Here is a 16,676-nt window from a genome sequence, read left to right as displayed (position 1 = left end):
CTTGAAATCTTGAAAAGTTGCCGTCGTTGCAAGTCTTTTCTACTTTTGCAGACCTTTCAGAATAGTCTTCTGGTCAACTAATTTATTTCTTCATTTATTCAGTAAATTCTTGACTAAATTACTTTGTCTGGTGATGTGTCTTGGGATATTAGCTTACATTTTCCAGTTGTTCTGCTTATTTAGAAGACATTTATAAACAGCAGTTTACAGAATTTGTGTTACTTCTTAATTTTCAAAATAGAAGTATTTACCCAGGGCTTACTTTCATGCTTTTTGTGGTATCTTAATTAGTGGACTTCCTTTCTGTCTAGTAATTAAAAGAAGAAAAAACGCGAAGGCATACAAACAAAAGGCTTGAAGATACAGTATGCTATACCCATTACAATAGAGTTTGTCATCTTCTGAAAGTGAAACTAGCTTGAATAATACAGAAAATAATTTGGATATGCTTTCTTGAAATTCAGTGATCAAGGAATAATATTTTCTGAGAAATGTTTCTAACAAGGAGCTTCATAATTACATTGGTTTAATAGTAGAAAAACAGTCTGTGTTATTTTGATGCTTCCTTGAAAAATAATTTTTCTGTGCAGCTTATGTTGATTTATTAAGTGTAAGTCTGCCCTAGCAAAGTCAGCTTAAATTTTGAGATTTTAGGTTAGTAAAATTCCTATTCGTTACAGTTTAATGAACTTTAAATGTTATAGGAAATGTTTAGGGATTACTCTTCTCTGAATTAATAACAAAAAAGTCAACCATGTAAACATATGTCTGTCAATCATATGTCAACATATATATTATGTATATATGTAATTAATAGTTGTTTCTCAGGTCAGATTTTGATACTGACCATTTTCTGCTGGCCCCTGGCTCTCCAAATTCGTTGTTCATTGAGATAGCTTTTTGGAAGAGCTGAAAGCTCTTGCTGAAGTTGAAGTTGATTAAGTGTGCTCTGCAGTCTTTTGTTGTGTTTTCAGATGTTGTTCTCTTTGTATTGTAAATGTGTTATGGTCTGGTTTTTTTTGTTTTGTTTTGTTGATTCATCGTAATAGAGAAAAGATAAAACATCTTGTCCTGAAACAAATGAAGTGATAGCTATTGCTAATTTTTCTCTCATAAGCTGCAATTTTCTTGTTCATTAAGTTGTCTGCTATTTTAGTATTTATATGTGTTACTTTGTGGTTTGGGTATATAGTGTGCATTTTTAGTTTCTTCCTTTAACAGGTCGGGATTTCTTGCCTGAAAATAATTGGTTTAAGAAGTTTCATAAGTATTTTTGCAAAATATAATCTGTAGGTACCAGTGTGGACTTACCACTTTTCTTCTAATCAAATTTATAGCGTGTTTTGAGGTTGAATTTACATGATTTCTGTATTTTATAGGGTCTGAGAGTTGACTTACGATATTCATGTGGCTTCATATGCAGAAGATAGTGTCAGTTTGTATGTAGGGTCTACCCAGTTACTTAAGAATGTCCTTTGTCAATTCAACTAAAAATCAGCAGGAAGAAAAGTCTCTCTTGTTATAATTAACTTTTCTGTATGTGCATTTGACAGAGTTGAATGTAGTTGAATGTTGTTGAACACTAAACTAAGGCCTAATTAGTACCACTTCAATAATTTGAAGTTTGCGTTTAATTTCAAATGAAGAGTTAGACTTTCATGAGCTATGCAATCTATTAACAGTACTGACGTGATGCTCCCAACAATCATAGTCATCCAAATGAGTGATAAACTCAAGCAGCGTTTTCTGTGTTTTACTTCCTTGCTTTTATTATCTCCATCCTCAGGTTGTAATTTCAGACACCATCTTGTAAGATGTTTCTGTTCTGTGGTAAGAACTCTTTGAAACAGGGTTACTATGGCAAAAATCAAGTTAGTCCTCTCTTCTAAAACTTTACGTGTCTTCTGTCCTCCTTTAATATTGTTATACAGTATACATAAACCACGTGGATGTAACAGAAACAGATGTAAGGGAAATAGAATTTCTGGTGACTTTTAATTGCTGGATTAATTGGTGGCATTTCATATGTCCATTTCTTGCTTATTCTTTTGACTTGTAGCTCCTTTTGGTCTGTTTCTTGGAGGACAACTCATTATTTATTTACTTTTTACAATGCAGTCTTGTCATTTAAACAAATATTTTTCCCATACATTCTTTTCTTCATTTAGATTTAGGATAAAGACCTCAGTTACCATTCTAAGCAGACTTCTGTATGCAGAAGTATCCTGTGTTTGCCTTTACCTCCCAAGCAGGATTAGAAGATCTATTAAAATTCCTTCTAAATGCAAGAGAATGTTCCCCATTGTCATAGAATTCCTGCAGCAACCTGTAAGTCACAGCAAATTAAGGATTAATTATTCTAATACTCTTACTAAATTTAAGTGCATGCCAGACTTGCAAGTGCAACATGTTAACATCTTTCAACTTGTGCTGTCTTAAAGTATTAAATTACTTCTTAAGATGTGTAAGATGATTATAAAAAAACAAACTTGAAGGTATTAAGTTGCTTGGATATGCATGGCTTTGGTCTGGTTACTGGACCTAATTGTTTTCCTCAGTTTCCCACCTGAGTTGACTGTGTACATCCATCTTAAAGATGAGTGAGCTCAAGCATGGAGAAGATTACTTTCAAGAGTCTTTTGATGTTTTTGTTCAGAGCGAATTAAGGTTCCTGGAGAAAAAGAAAAAAAAAAAAAAAAAAAAAAAAAAGCCGTTTATCCCATTGTGTAATTACATCAGTAAAGGTGTTTTTATTTTTTTTTTTCTTAACAGGATGTATTTTCTTCTGTTCTAAATACACTGTTCATGTGTATTCCTTGCTAAAATTAGGGTAATTAAAATGTTTTATGTTTAGGAGGGGAATTGATGGGCTGTGGCAAACTTGGGAAGTGTCTTTTGGGTGTGCTTGCCATGAAGACTTAAAAAAAAAAAAAAAAAAAAAAAAAAAGAAAAGATGAATTTCAATCATTTGTAATATATTTTTTTTCTCCTTGTTTAGTTTCTTTCTCTTTCAGGGTACATATATATGGCTTAGCGTGTGTTGTTTTTTTTTTTTTTTTTTTTTTTTTTTTTTTTTTTTTTTTTTGTGTGTGTGATGTCCTCCCTCCCCAAACATTTTGGAAATTGGCTTCCGCTAGAATACTGTTGCTTTGCAGACACTGATCAGAGTTCTTTCACGAGTGAGTGGGTGACAAATAGCAGGATTTAGGAATCTGATGCGGTTTAAGTTGCTGGGTTAAAACATCATGTCGTTCACGGAACAATGGAGTCTGAGGTGGCTGCAAAGCAAACCTGATTATTTTATGTCACGCTATTTTAACCCATTTGGAAATTATTTGGGCAGTGTTTAAACTGAAATACCCTGTGTTAGGTCAAATTCCATTGGATGTGTTTTGTATTGCTCGTTAAAAAGAATACTTCCCTAGTGCAAATTCACAGTGTGCTTTTTACATGGTTGAACTGTTCTGACATTTTAAAAATGAACAGTTCCTGGTGATTATTTTCCTTAAAGGAGGGCTTTTGGGTTTCTGACAGTAGAAATCCCTGTTCAGGGTCTGGTGTGGAAGGGCTACCTGATGCCAGCCCTGTATACAGGGGGGATGTCACCAGCCCTCCTTGATGCACCCAGGCCTCCTGGCAGCCCCCTTTTTTGATGTCTATGATCTGCCTTATGCTGGGCTGTAAACAATTTTAGGAAAGTGATTTGGTTGAAGACTTAAGTGCTTATTTAGGAGCAGGGGTTGGGGAAGCAGCTCAGCTTAACCTTCAGGCAGGCCAGGCCAGGCCTGGGAGCTGCCATGCAGCTCCAAGCACCAGAGAGCACAAGCAGGCCGGTGGATTTTGGTCTCATGCTATGTGTCAGTGCCCAGATAATGTCATTTTAGTGAATTTAACACTTTCAATACTGAAACACGTAAATATTGCTACACTGCAATATTTTTTCTTTTTTGTACTGGTTGTAAAACTGTACTGTAGAGGTGTTCCTCATGTTGAAGTTTAGGTCTGGTGTACTTGAGGTATCAGAATTCATAAATATCACATAATTCCCTTTCTTCAGTCCACAACTTACTGTTGTTCTCATTCTCATTGGTTAATAGCTACGGAAAACCTCAGAAAACCTGTAGAAAACATTTTCCATGTGGTTGTCTGCTTTGGTTATGCATTGTAGCAGTAGCAACCATTTAGAAGTAAACAGAAAAGATCTTTTGGAGTCGAGTACTGGGCTCATGCAGTTCAGTTTAGGAATACTGTAACCTGTGGTGAGGCTTGTGTTGACTACTTTATGACATAATGATTGTGCTCACTTTCTGTTAATCCCCTCGTATTTTACCAACCCTTCATACATGGCTCTTTCAGCTGAAAACTGTGACTAAACAGTGGATGATAATTTGGAAGTAGCGAAGAAGAAGCAGTAGTTTTTATTATGTCAGTTGTACACCTTGAAAAATGCCATAAATTATTACTTATGGGAAGCATTTCCCATTTTTTCTCAAAATAGGTGGTGTTTATTCACTTTCTGCAAGGATTGTAAAAACAGATTTGGTACCACTAGAGTGTTTACTATTGTAGATTAAATTATTTTGTTGCTTCTACAATATACTGAAGTGGTTTTTGAAAATGTTTTGGGGAATTGTAATTGTTTATATATATCTCTATATATAATATAGATGTTCTCATCTATATATAGATATGAGAAAATCTGCTGTAGGTTACAATATATTAATCTGGAGAGGGAAAAAAGCATCTCTTTACACTTATATTCCACAATTTCTTGCATTCCACAGTCATTTAACTTCTCTACAGCTGTGTTCTGTTCCATCTCACAGCTTTACAGATAAACATGCATTTGGTATTCAGGATTGGAGAAACTAAAGTGGACTGGAAAGAATGTTTTCAGTATTACTGCTACTGGTACACGTAATTGCTTTGTTTATGGAAGAATAATTTCAATTGTGCTGACCTTCACATTTCTTTAAAAGAAAAACTTTAATAAGCAGTTTACAAAGAAACCTGTTCTACTGTAATGTCACTAAGTGATAGGAGAAAAATTCATGTGGTACATATGAGAATTAACTGTGTAGTCTCCTGGAAGATGGAACTGAAGCAAAAAACAGTCTGTTTCAATAGAAATTAAGAATTTGGATTCCAATGACTATAAAGCTTTGGGTAAAAGTCTCAGGAAGTTAAGTTAAACTCGATGGTGCTTAGTAAGAGGTCTGCCTAAGCATAAGTGGAAAAAATAGTAGGCATCTTGTTAGAAACATACGAAATGGTGTATAAAGTACACAGGAAAGAAAAGATGCATTTGTCTTACTCTGGGAGTAGATGCGGTAGACACTAAAGATGTTCTACATAATCTGAATAAATAGAGATTTATTTTAAAATCACTTTTATACTTTTAAAATTCATTAGCCTTGTGTTAAGTAGGTGACTTGGAGCTAATGCATCTGCTCATAACTTGTCTTAAAAAAAAAAAAAGAAAAAAAAGCACACGGGAAAAGGATTGACAAACTGTATAGGCTTCAAAAGAACACTTAGAAAAGGAACAGTGAGCAAAATGTCAGCTCCCTTGAAACATCATGAAGAATCACTGTAAGGTTTAGAGTGCAAGAAGAGTTGGAGAAAAAATCCATCTGATCTGGTATCTTTCAGCTGTGTCTAATAACAGGTATTTAGCCAGAAAGTGTAACAGAACACATGTAAGATGTTTCTTCCTAGTTTCTAGCTTCTTGTAATTTCAGATTTTTTCCAGCATGTATTTCATCTGTATCACTTTTTCTGAAAGCTCTTGGAAGATCTTACCATGAATCTTTGGCCTCTGCAGCAGTCTATTGGCAGTATCCCAACTGAATTATGAAATCCTTTGGAAAAAAGGTTGTTGGTTTGGTGGTGTTTTTTTCTCCTTGGGGAGGGTAGCGGGGAGGAATAGTTGACTTCATAAAATATGCTACCTGATGGCATGAGTGAGAAAACTTCGTCTTGGCTGACTAGAGAGATGATAAATAATCCTGTCTGCCATTTGTAATTCCATAGACCTTCACTTTCTCTCTTGATTGTTTCTAAGCTGAGGACTCCATAGAGTCCATATCTGTTATATGGCTCTCTCAAGGAAGTAACTCCGTGTTTCTGATCATTCTTGTTATCCTCTGAGCCTCATGGTCCAGCTGGTGCCTTTTCGTAAGGGAATAATCAGAATTACGCAGTTTTCTAAATGTGAACCCTGTAGTTGCGTAGTGACCACAGTGTTTTCTGTTTTCTTTGCTCTTGTCTCATAGTTATGTTGGCTCCCAGATGTTTGAGCTGATATATAAAGATTGCTCAGCAACTAAACAGATGTTTACACAGTATCTAAAAAGAAGTTTCTTGAACAGTTAAAGCCAGTTTAGAAACTACTGTATGGGTATTTGTGAAATCGAAAATGTTTCTTAATCACTATTTGCAAAAACACTGCAGATAACACAGGCTTTAACAGAAGGTTCCAACTTCATTTAAGGTATACAATCATAGTCAAGGATAAAAAAAGTGACACATACAGATACAGTATGATGTAATTCATGATTAGCAAACTCGTGATCCCCACATTTCTTGATTAGTGTGTGCACTTTTTAAAGTGGCAGTGCTCTTCCAACAGCTTGCTGTTTTCACCTTATCTTTGACTGTGTTAGGCAGATCTTTGGACTCACTGGATCCAAGGGGGTGAGATTCTTGCTAGCAGCCTATGGAAGCTAGGACTGAATAAAGCAGCTTCAGTCCCAGGTAGCTTTAGAGACATCTGATTAGTCTTGGTCAGTCCGGCTCCAAGAAAAGCTGTTGCTTCATCCCCCACAATTAAATGTGACTGTGATTGATCCATGGGGCTGTAACTTTAAAGGGTGGATGGGTGACTCTTGCTGTTGAGTCTTTAGCCCTTTGGAACTGAACGAGCTTGCTTCTAGGTTTTATACAGTGGTTCGAGGGAAAGGGAGGAGGCCAATCATCTAATCTTCATCTCCCAACAAGAAGAGAGAACTCTTCTGGGCTGTTTATGCCAAACTTGCACTGATGGGGACCAGTCCCCTACAGGGTGGAAGCATTACTTCACATTCCGACCAGTAAAATGCGTTTTCCCCTGTTATTGTTCCAGTATCATGTGGTCCTTCTCCAACCCTTGGTTTTGACTGGTGCATTTTCTCTCCAGCAAATTTAGTTATAGTATTATTTGTCCTTTTTCTGAAAAACTTGTGAGCCTGATGAACAGCGCATTCATTTAGGTCTTCTCTGATAGCTTCCATTCCTTGTGAAAAGTAAAAACTTCCTATCCAGTGTTAAACTAGTTACTAATGTGCATGGACAACTTCCATCTTATCCCATGACAATTTAAATTCTTTAAGAATTCCTAGTAAGAGATATCGCCACATATTTTTTGGAGGGCTAGATGTTCTGTAAGCCAGATCAGCATTTTCCATGTGCTTCTTGGTTGCTTGAGGAAAAAGATTTATGAAGCGTGGCTTTCGTTTTTGTGTTTATCTAGCTGTCTTCTGACTTGTATTTCTCATAACTTTAACTGATTCTTCTGGTATAAAGTTAAAAAATAATATGCAATTGTCTGAATGTTTCCTTAGAGTCCTTAAAAAAAAAAAAAAAAAGAAGTGTGTATTTATCTATATATATTTTTTTAATTACCTTTATGTTCTTCCTAGACACAGAAAATGTCTTTTAGTTATTTTATTGATTTTTTCTTTTTTTCATTTATGTACAACTTATGCAATTGTTATGGAAAAATTTGGACATATAGAATATTAATCTTGAATCGTGGGATTCAAAGTAAATCCTGTTCTGTGGATTTTGAATAAACATTTGAAATTAACTCAAGTTTTAATTAATAAAAATGTAGGCCTTCACCTGCTTAGAAAAATCTTGTGTAATGCTTGCTTTTGAAGAAAACCTGGTCTTTTCTACTTTATTTCATTATAACGATGGAAGCTGTGAATGCTTTTGCTGACAAAAGAAGTAGAGTTGGAAAAGTGGGGGGGGAAGAGGATGAAGAATTTGCATTTTCAGTACAAAATCAACCTGGGTGTTATTGTAGAAAACAAAATCTGTGCTCTGAAAATTTAACAGTAGTTCTGTAGTGTTCTTCACAGTGACATGCGGATTAGTTTAAATGATACGGCTTGCTATGCTACATAGTGTAGTCACAAGTGATTGTCTTACATTATAAGTGACAATTTAAAGGTTTGTGATACTAACGTAGACTTGTGTGGTGTCTTGCAAATTAGAGCACGTGGATGATGCAACAGCATGGCTTGAATAGATGCTCGCATCCTCATGCCTTAAATTTGTTGGCTGTCTAGCAATATGTTCAGTGTTAACAGTCCTTTTAAAATTGTGGGATACTTTGAGGCAGATTTTTATGAACAAAATTGTATGGTTCTGCAGTAGGCTTAAACAGTGGTTTTGTTAACTCTGAAATACTTCCTAGTTGTAACATCTACTTGTTCATTATAAAAAGCAGAAGCACTGTTTGCTCCTCTTTGCTAGCTCCTTTACAGTCCTAATAACTTTTACTGTAAAAAGCATTTCTATTCCTTTTGGTCATTAAATCTCAAAGCAGAATAGACAATCTGCAATTTACCTTGTTAGATTTGGGTGTTAGCAAGGGTAACACTGCAGTCTTTTGGAACGTAATACACAGAATACACGGATATCTAAAACAAATAAATAAACAGCATGCATACAAAAGTGCAAATAAGTATTTCTCATTAGAAGGGGATTAAAACAAACTTCTAAAATGTAAATTTTAGTTGACATATTTTCTTGATTATTGAAGCTTGCATTAAGACCACATATTGTTTGCTTCTAACAGCTTGCAGGTTCTAGAGGCCTAATATTAAAGCCTTCTTTTGATTTTAAGTGAACTTAACTCTCTTCTATATAACTTTTTGTTTTGTTTTCCTGGTTTGGGGAGGAAAAAAAAACTTAGAGGTTTATCTAGACATGTAAATTTTTATTAAAATTTATGGAATGATCAAGAGATTAAATATAAATGTAATAAAATAATATCCTTTTCTCTGTAGGGTGCTGGTCAAGATAAACTTGGAATATACGTCAAGTCTGTTGTGAAAGGAGGTGCTGCAGATGTGGTTAGTAATAGTTTTAAACATCAGAATTTCAAAGGTGGAAAGATCCTTTGGAAATACTTTTAAAGCCTTTATTTGCTAGTGTGCATGAATTGTTTTCATTTACACCAAGTTAGCATTGGTGCATGATTTTTTTTTTTTTTTCCTTGCTTGAATATATAATTAGGATGGTCGTCTGGCTGCAGGGGATCAGTTGCTCAGTGTGGACGGTCGAAGTTTGGTGGGCCTGTCCCAGGAAAGGTACAGAATGCTTTCACTCAGTGTCTTTACATGGAAAAAAAAAATGCTAGAGTAATTAGGCTTTGTATCTCTTCTTTATTGTTTGTTTGTTTTTTCTTTTTAAATGACTCTCTCTGTGTTATCTTAGTAACAAAAGTTTTCAGCTGTTTGCACAGTATTTTCTGTATATAATATTGGTATATATATAGAAGAGATGATGTTACACATTTGGGCTGTATCTTTCTGCAAGCTGTTCTTAGCTCTAATTTTTAAATATTTTGGCTTCTGACAATTACCTGCAGAAGCTGGAAATACCTATATGTAAGCATATCGTCTGTTTAGTAAATAGACTAGCTTCTAGCTGTTGTTCTGTAATTTTTTTCCAACTGATTTTAAGTATTAGTCAGAAAAAATAGCGTTTTGTCAAACAAAAGTAACTAGAACAAATATGAGGGAATTGTGACATAAAAAATGATGTCAAGGAGAATTGAGTATTGCAGTGCCTGATTTTGTTTTATTTGCTCTGACTTCTGTTGCAGGGCAGCAGAACTTATGACAAGGACAGGTTCTGTAGTAACACTGGAAGTAGCAAAACAAGGAGCAATTTACCATGGTCTGGCAACCTTGCTTAATCAGCCATCCCCAATGATGCAAAGAGGTAAACAAACAAAAATAATATTATACATAGCAATAACAGTTCTTTTTATGACTTAGAATGGAGAAAATACAGTAATTCATAGTAACTTGCCAAATACTACTAGAGCATTAAATCAGATGCAATTGAATTGCGTAGAATGGAAGCATTTATTTTGTTATCAAGAGTTCATATGATTTTTAAATACTGCTTAAAATTGTGCTAGTCTAATCATTAATATATGTTTTGCAATTGTGTCTTAAAAAAAAATAATAATTTAAATACAGGCCTGGTTTTGAAATAATTTTTATTTTAATTAATGAAATATGATAAATACAGACATCTTACAACTTCAATAGCTTTTCTATCCCTTACATAAAAGCTTCTCTCTTCATGGAGTATGACTTCATTGTAACCAGAGAGTGTAATGTAATTACAAAGAGACAAAAACAGAAACCCCTGGAACATGTTTTATTTAGTTTTTAAACTAGAAATGCTGAAACCTATCTTCTTAAGTTTGTGTGTCTGCTCATAAATTCTTCAGTGTTTCTCCAATATTTTTACCATTGTACTTCACAGACCTAATATGCAGGTCTTACATAAAATATTTTTGTAAAGGAAGACCTTTTCTGTATATACTGTAGAATAGAACAGAATGGGTTAAAAGAATAAATCCTTATTACCACAATTTAGAACACCATCCCAGTTGCCATATGCCTCTATGAGTCAGCAAGAGACTTTTTAGTAAGGCACATTTGGCTTTACCAAATACTGTTTTATCTTTTCAAAAGCCCTTTTGAAGCCATATAAATCAAAGGAATCCTGTACTGTTGATGCAGAAATGGAATTGCATATCTGAAGAAGCAAAGGTTTTAATAATTGCTTTACCAGAAACTCATTTTTTCTTCTAAATGCAAGGGAGGAATCCTTGGAAGGAATATGCTAGACCATAGTTAATATAAGTGAAAGGGGGAAAATGTATATCAATTATTACAGTTTCTGACCGCCGTGGCTCAGGTAAACCCCGACCAAAGAGTGAAGGTTTCGAGCTGTATAACAACTCCACGCAAAATGGGTCACCGGAGAGCCCTCAGCTGCCATGGACAGAGTACAGTGAACCAAAGAAGCTGCCAGGGGATGATAGATTAATGAAGAACAGAGCTGATCATCGCTCCAGCCCCAATGTAGCAAGTAAGTAAGATTATCCTTCTTTTAGAGGCAGATGCCTCTTCCACTAACTTTAAAAACTGTTGAATTCCGAAGGGGGAGGGGGAATTCTTTTTCTGTTTTGTTTAAAAATAAAAATGTTTGTTTAAAATAATTATGTAGTAGCAATGTTTTTGGAGCAAGCCTCTTGTTAGAACTATTCAGAGGAAAAATCATGTTGTGAATACTGTTATTTTATGAAGTTATGTAAATTAATATTAACAGGCACGTAAATGCTTCCTCTAACTTTCCAACAGATCAGCCTCCAAGCCCTGGGGGAAAGAATGCTTATGCATCTGGAACTACCACCAAAATAACCTCAGTCTCGACTGGAAATCTTTGTACAGAGGTCAGAAGTGGCAAGCAAAATGCCGGCTATTAAACTTTCCTTAGCTATCAATAGGATCAGTGTGCTTGAGTCAAACCAGTGTCTCGCTTAAGTATTTCAGCCTAATGCTGGTGCTAGTGACTGGGTAGGGGGTTTGCTTGTTAAAGCTTAATGAAAGATTGGGAAAAGTTTGGGTGATTTTTATGAAATTTTGTTCACAAAGCTGTCACTGCAATTTCTTTGGCTTATGCCAATATTACGTACTTGTTTTCAGACCATAAAAAAAATCAGTCATAACCACAGTTTATATTTGATACTGGAAAACCTCCGTATCTGTTATTCCAGACAAATAATGGTCTCAGAAGGCAAAACAAAACTTATAGGAAATGCGTGTTTAGAATAACATTCTGTACTGATCTGCGTGATAAGAAAAATTCTATCTTACGTTCTTTCTACCTTTTTCAGGAGGAGACTCTGCCTCCACGACCTGAAGCTTATCCCATCCCAACACAGACCTATACTAGGGAGTATTTCACATTCCCAGCTTCAAAGTCCCAGGATCGAATGGGTCCAGCGCAGAGTCAGTGGCCAAGTTATGAAGAGAAACCACAGGTCCAGGCAGAAAGTAATCATTCGATCAATAGTACAATGCAGGTCAGAAGCTATTTCTTTCACTGTAAGGAAGGGGGAGGGTGGAGGGAGGAGGAGTGGAGGGACAGAAACAGCTTGATTTCCACTTCCCATTTGTTGAAAACATTTTTTCAGCGACTCAGTATGATCTCAGAGCTGTTGAGGATAAACCATACCACAGAAGAGGGGCTAGCTGTGCTTCTGCCAAGGTTGACCTGGGTTCAGAAACCCTACTTTTTAACTTTTTTTTTTTTTTTCCTCCACAGAATTTGTTAGTTATCAAGTTATGCAGACCTGTTATCTGGGATATTTTAAGTCCCTATTACTCAGGATAGTGGAGAGTAGACAGTAGTATGGTTTATCTTATAAAATGTTTTGTGGTTTTCTGAAAAGTAAACTAAACCTTCTAAGAAGTTTTATGTGGAAAAATCTCTGCTTGCAGGGCACGTTGGTTAAGTGACAGTGAAGTATTAAAAATGAAACAGAACAGTATTTTGAAACTTATCCAAGGTCTTCACTGAAACACATTCCCTTTTCAGTTAAAAAATAAATAAATAAGGAAGAAAAAACTTAAGCTGCGTGATTTTTTTGCTTGCATTGATCCTGCCCTGTTACCAAAATGCAGGTGCTTCTTGACCTGAAATGAATTTACCCCCATTGTACCTTTATAAAAGTCAAAAGAAAGATAATGTTGTTCTATTCTTTGTAAATGAGGACTCTTCATTTCCTGTATGGATTTGAGTAATCTTGGTTGTCTGAATCCAGTCACCAGATCATTATTTTTTTCTCTTAACGCACCGGAGACAGCATCATCAATCAAGAATACAAATTTAGAGAGAGAAATTGTTGTTGCTGTTCCTAATTTGTGATAAAAGCTGAGCCTTACACCAGGCTTGGTATGTTGTTACTTTTTGAAAAGCAGTGTCATCTAAGTTACCTTGATACTGCATCATAGAAGCAAAGGAGAGTAGTATCTCTGCCCTAATGGGATGAGCTGCCATCTGGACATGCACCTCTCCCCTGTTTAAGGTGCAAGCTTAAGCGAGTAGCTTAAATGAGGCAGTTAAAATGGATGAGATGAACCCCATCTGTTAAAGTTGTTAACAGATGCTGAATTTGAGCTATGGTCTTAAGGCTTGACAACATTCAAGAAATGTTTTCATAAAGCAAACAACTAGAAGCTTTAGCTCCCTACAAGCATCGGAAGCAATTTATCCCCACCGTGCAATACTTCTCTTAAGGTGAAATTAGAGGAAGATAGATTTAATAAATAAATAAAATCCGTTAAGTCTTTACAGTGAAAGCTGGGCTTGTAAAAGCTGCCGTAAGCTACTGACTGATGTGAAACGCCTGTTTTCTGTTCTGAACGCATTAGCAAACTGTTTGCTTAGGTGCATCTTTACAGCAAATCTAACACAAATAGCTGTGTGTTCAGATCTGCTGGACTAATAGAGCATAAAAAATACACTTGTTCATCTCAAAGAAGGCATTCTTTTGAGGTCACAGTTAGGGTCATGGATGGAGGAAAAAGAAAAGGAGTTTGCTTTGTTAGTCTTCTCTCAGTTGTTGATAATTGGTACATTATGTGTTCAGTGCTTAGTACTTCCTAACATTCAGAGCATGAATATTTGCTTCAAGAAAATCATTAACAGATTTGATAAGCCTAATTGATGGCCCAGTGTTCCCTTTCAGGAGGTAGTACAGTGAAGCAAGACCTCAAGCTCAAATACCAAAAAGACTTGGTGTTTGACACACTAAGAAAGTGATAAAAGCACAGCCCAAAGTCCATGCCCCAAGTGCAGGTAGAACTAGATGTGACTGCCCATATTCCACACCCATAAATGACTGTCATAGTGAGAGCTTCCAGCTGGGTCATCTCCCTTATTAACACAGGAGGGTGGGCAGAGGCTGCCTTGTCTTTCTGTCTGTCCTCCCAATAGGAAAAGCGTTCATCAAGCCAGCTGAAGCCTGAATGGCAGAGCTGGTGTGCTGGAGCTGCTGGACAAGCTGCCAGGACTCTTCTGTGGGGTACGAGGGGGTGTCAGGGAGAGGCCTGAGAAATTGTGAGAGCTGGGGAAGTTTTTGGCTTAAGCTCCATTTTGCATTCGTCCTTCCTCCCAGTCCAGGTTTCCAGTCATTTGAGAGGTTGCAAAATCTTCTATCACTTGTATGAGCTAAAAGGATCGAGAAGAGTGTTTTATTGTTGGTTTTGGGAAACTCACTGGGCATGGAAATGCTGAACTTCACTAAAAGCAATTACCTTCAGCAATAAGAATGCAGCTCGTGAGCCATTTAGGCTTTTAGGATTTGAAATATGTTTTAATATAGAAAGACCATGAAATTGATGCTTTGTTTAATTTTTTCCAGCGCGTGGCTCGTTCCCAGGAAGAACTCCGAGATAAAGTTTTCCAGCCAGACAGGAATCGCTTGGAAGTTGTTATACGGAAGGACGTGGAGTACATTGATCGGAAGTCAGACAGCGATCAGTGGATGAATTCATCTGTGGATTCCAGCACCTCTAGCCAAGAACACCTGAACCATTCATCCAAACCCGTTTCGCCTGGTTCTTGTTTAACTAAAAGTGGACCTGGCCGTTGGAAAACTCCGGCTACGAGCCAGCCCACTCCAGTGGCCATTTCCCAGCCCATCAGAACAGATCTTCCTCCGCCACCACCACCTCCTCCAGTGCATTATGCAGCTGAATTTGATGAACCACAAATGGATTTGCCTCTGCCTCCCCCTCCTCTGCCAAATCAGATAGGAACACAAGCGTCTTCCCAGGTGGCTGCTGCTGAGCGTAAAAAAAGAGAAGAGCATCAGAGGTGGTATGAAAAGGAAAAGGCACGCTTGGAAGAAGAACGAGAAAGGAAGCGTCGTGAGCAGGAGAGAAAGCTGGGCCAAATGCGTTCTCAGCCCCTAATTCCTGCTCAGCCTGTGGTTCCTCCTGTTTCCCTCCAACAAGTGAAATCAGAAAAGCCTTCAACTTTGCAGAGGCCTCAAGAAACAGTCATTCGAGAGCTGCAGCCACAGCAGCAGCCTCGGACTATTGAGCGGAGAGATCTTCAGTACATTACGATCAGCAAGGAAGAGCTGTCCTCCAGCGACAGCCTCTCTCCAGATCCCTGGAAACGGGATGCTAAGGAGAAACTGGAGAAGCAGCAACAGATGCACATTGTGGACATGCTGAGCAAAGAGATTCAGGACCTTCAGAACAAGCCTGATCGTACAGCCGAAGAGAACGACCGCCTGCGCAAACTCATGCTGGAGTGGCAGTTCCAAAAGCGGCTCCAGGAGTCAAAGCAAAAGGATGAAGATGATGATGAAGAGGAGGATGATGATGTGGATACTATGCTCATCATGCAGCGACTGGAGGCAGAAAGAAGAGCAAGGGTAAAAGGGGATAATCCTTTCTAGATAAAAGCATAGTACATGTTTATCTTGGCAGGTTCTCTGGATTTGTCTGAGTGTTTTGATGTCCTTATAGGGTAAAGGAGGCTGGAGCTGTCTTTGAATGTCCTTGATTTTTAAAATCGCTATAGGAGCCTTCACTAGCTTACAGTGGCTTTACCATTTATACGATTAACATAGCTACCTATTATAGAACCTAAGTCGGCAGTCAAGTTTACTTTTCTGGTTGTGGGTGTAGAAATTTTCCTTGGATAAAGGGATTTTGCTGTGTAGCTGAAGCAAGATTAGAAAGTTAAATATGGGATGGAATTTGTTTACAGGAACACAAGTAAAAACAATTGAAATTACAAAAATCTGTACAGAATTGGGAACAAGAAAGTGTTTTTTTCTTTTTGTTCCTCAAATAGAGTTACCTATAAGAGTTCTTATTTATAGTCTTGTACCTATAAGACATGGAATACCTCCTGTTTCCAGGGAACTGAGGTTCCACTATGTTGGTCCTCTCCACGTAGAGCCTGGGGCGAGAGGCAAACATTACTTCCATGTTTACCACCACCTCAGTGGTGACACCAACAGTGCTGGGTGGAAGCGTTAGGCTGAGCCATGTGGTTTTGGGGTGTTGTAACAACTCCTGTACCCTGCCTAGGGCTCCAGCTCAAATGTACCCAGATTCTGCATAGTGTACAGTTTAATCACTATTTGAAAAGGTTTGCTTACCCTACCTTCAGTACCGTGAAAGCTTATAATATAAGTAATGAGATAATGCAACTGCATAGTATGATAAAACTTTTATCACTCCACTGGTGGTGGTTGTCTCTCAGAATCTCTTAAATCTATTGTTACTGGGAAGTAATTCCTATAGGAGAATGTTTCTCTTTTCTGAATAATAGCACTGATACCAAGTTGCATACCAACAGCTATGCTCTGAAAGGCTTAAAAACTAGCTCTGTAATACACTGTGTTCTGTTTATCTTGAACAGCTGACTTAATTCTGTGATAAGCAGTTCTTACTTGTTGAGAAATGTCTGCATGTGTATTTTGACATTCAGAAATTGCTATCAGCTTGAGTAGGATTTGAGTTCAGGATTGTTTTGGCAGCTTGATTTCCTAAACTTGCTCTTCTCATGTTTGC

General features: G+C 37.1%; 1 protein-coding gene across 37 annotated transcripts in view; it reads left to right on the top strand.

Moving 5' to 3' along the window:
- The window catches only part of AFDN (afadin, adherens junction formation factor), a 128,739-nt gene that overhangs the window by 97,481 nt on the left and 14,582 nt on the right, over positions 1-16,676 (top strand). For 27 of the 37 annotated variants that reach the window (XR_011808294.1, XM_038176053.2, XM_038176051.2 and 24 more), the window contains 7 exons: positions 9,057-9,122; positions 9,286-9,359; positions 9,878-9,996; positions 10,969-11,163; positions 11,436-11,527; positions 11,972-12,160; positions 14,504-15,526. Coding sequence is in view for 36 of the 37 variants with exons in the window: in XM_038176053.2 (XP_038031981.1) it covers positions 9,057-9,122; positions 9,286-9,359; positions 9,878-9,996; positions 10,969-11,163; positions 11,436-11,527; positions 11,972-12,160; positions 14,504-15,526 (1,758 nt within the window). In the remaining variant the exon portion in view is untranslated. The remainder of the gene's footprint in view (positions 1-9,056; positions 9,123-9,285; positions 9,360-9,877; positions 9,997-10,968; positions 11,164-11,435; positions 11,528-11,971; positions 12,161-14,503; positions 15,527-16,676) is intronic. The other 10 variants (XM_072035813.1, XM_072035817.1, XM_072035815.1 and 7 more) reach the window with 1 other exon arrangement.

The sequence above is a fragment of the Anas platyrhynchos genome, chromosome 3 (genome assembly GCF_047663525.1).
Source record: "Anas platyrhynchos isolate ZD024472 breed Pekin duck chromosome 3, IASCAAS_PekinDuck_T2T, whole genome shotgun sequence".
Taxonomy (NCBI): Eukaryota; Metazoa; Chordata; class Aves; order Anseriformes; family Anatidae; genus Anas; species Anas platyrhynchos.
The sequence above is the reverse complement of the archived record's forward strand: the minus strand, read 5'-3'. Positions and strand labels throughout refer to the sequence as shown.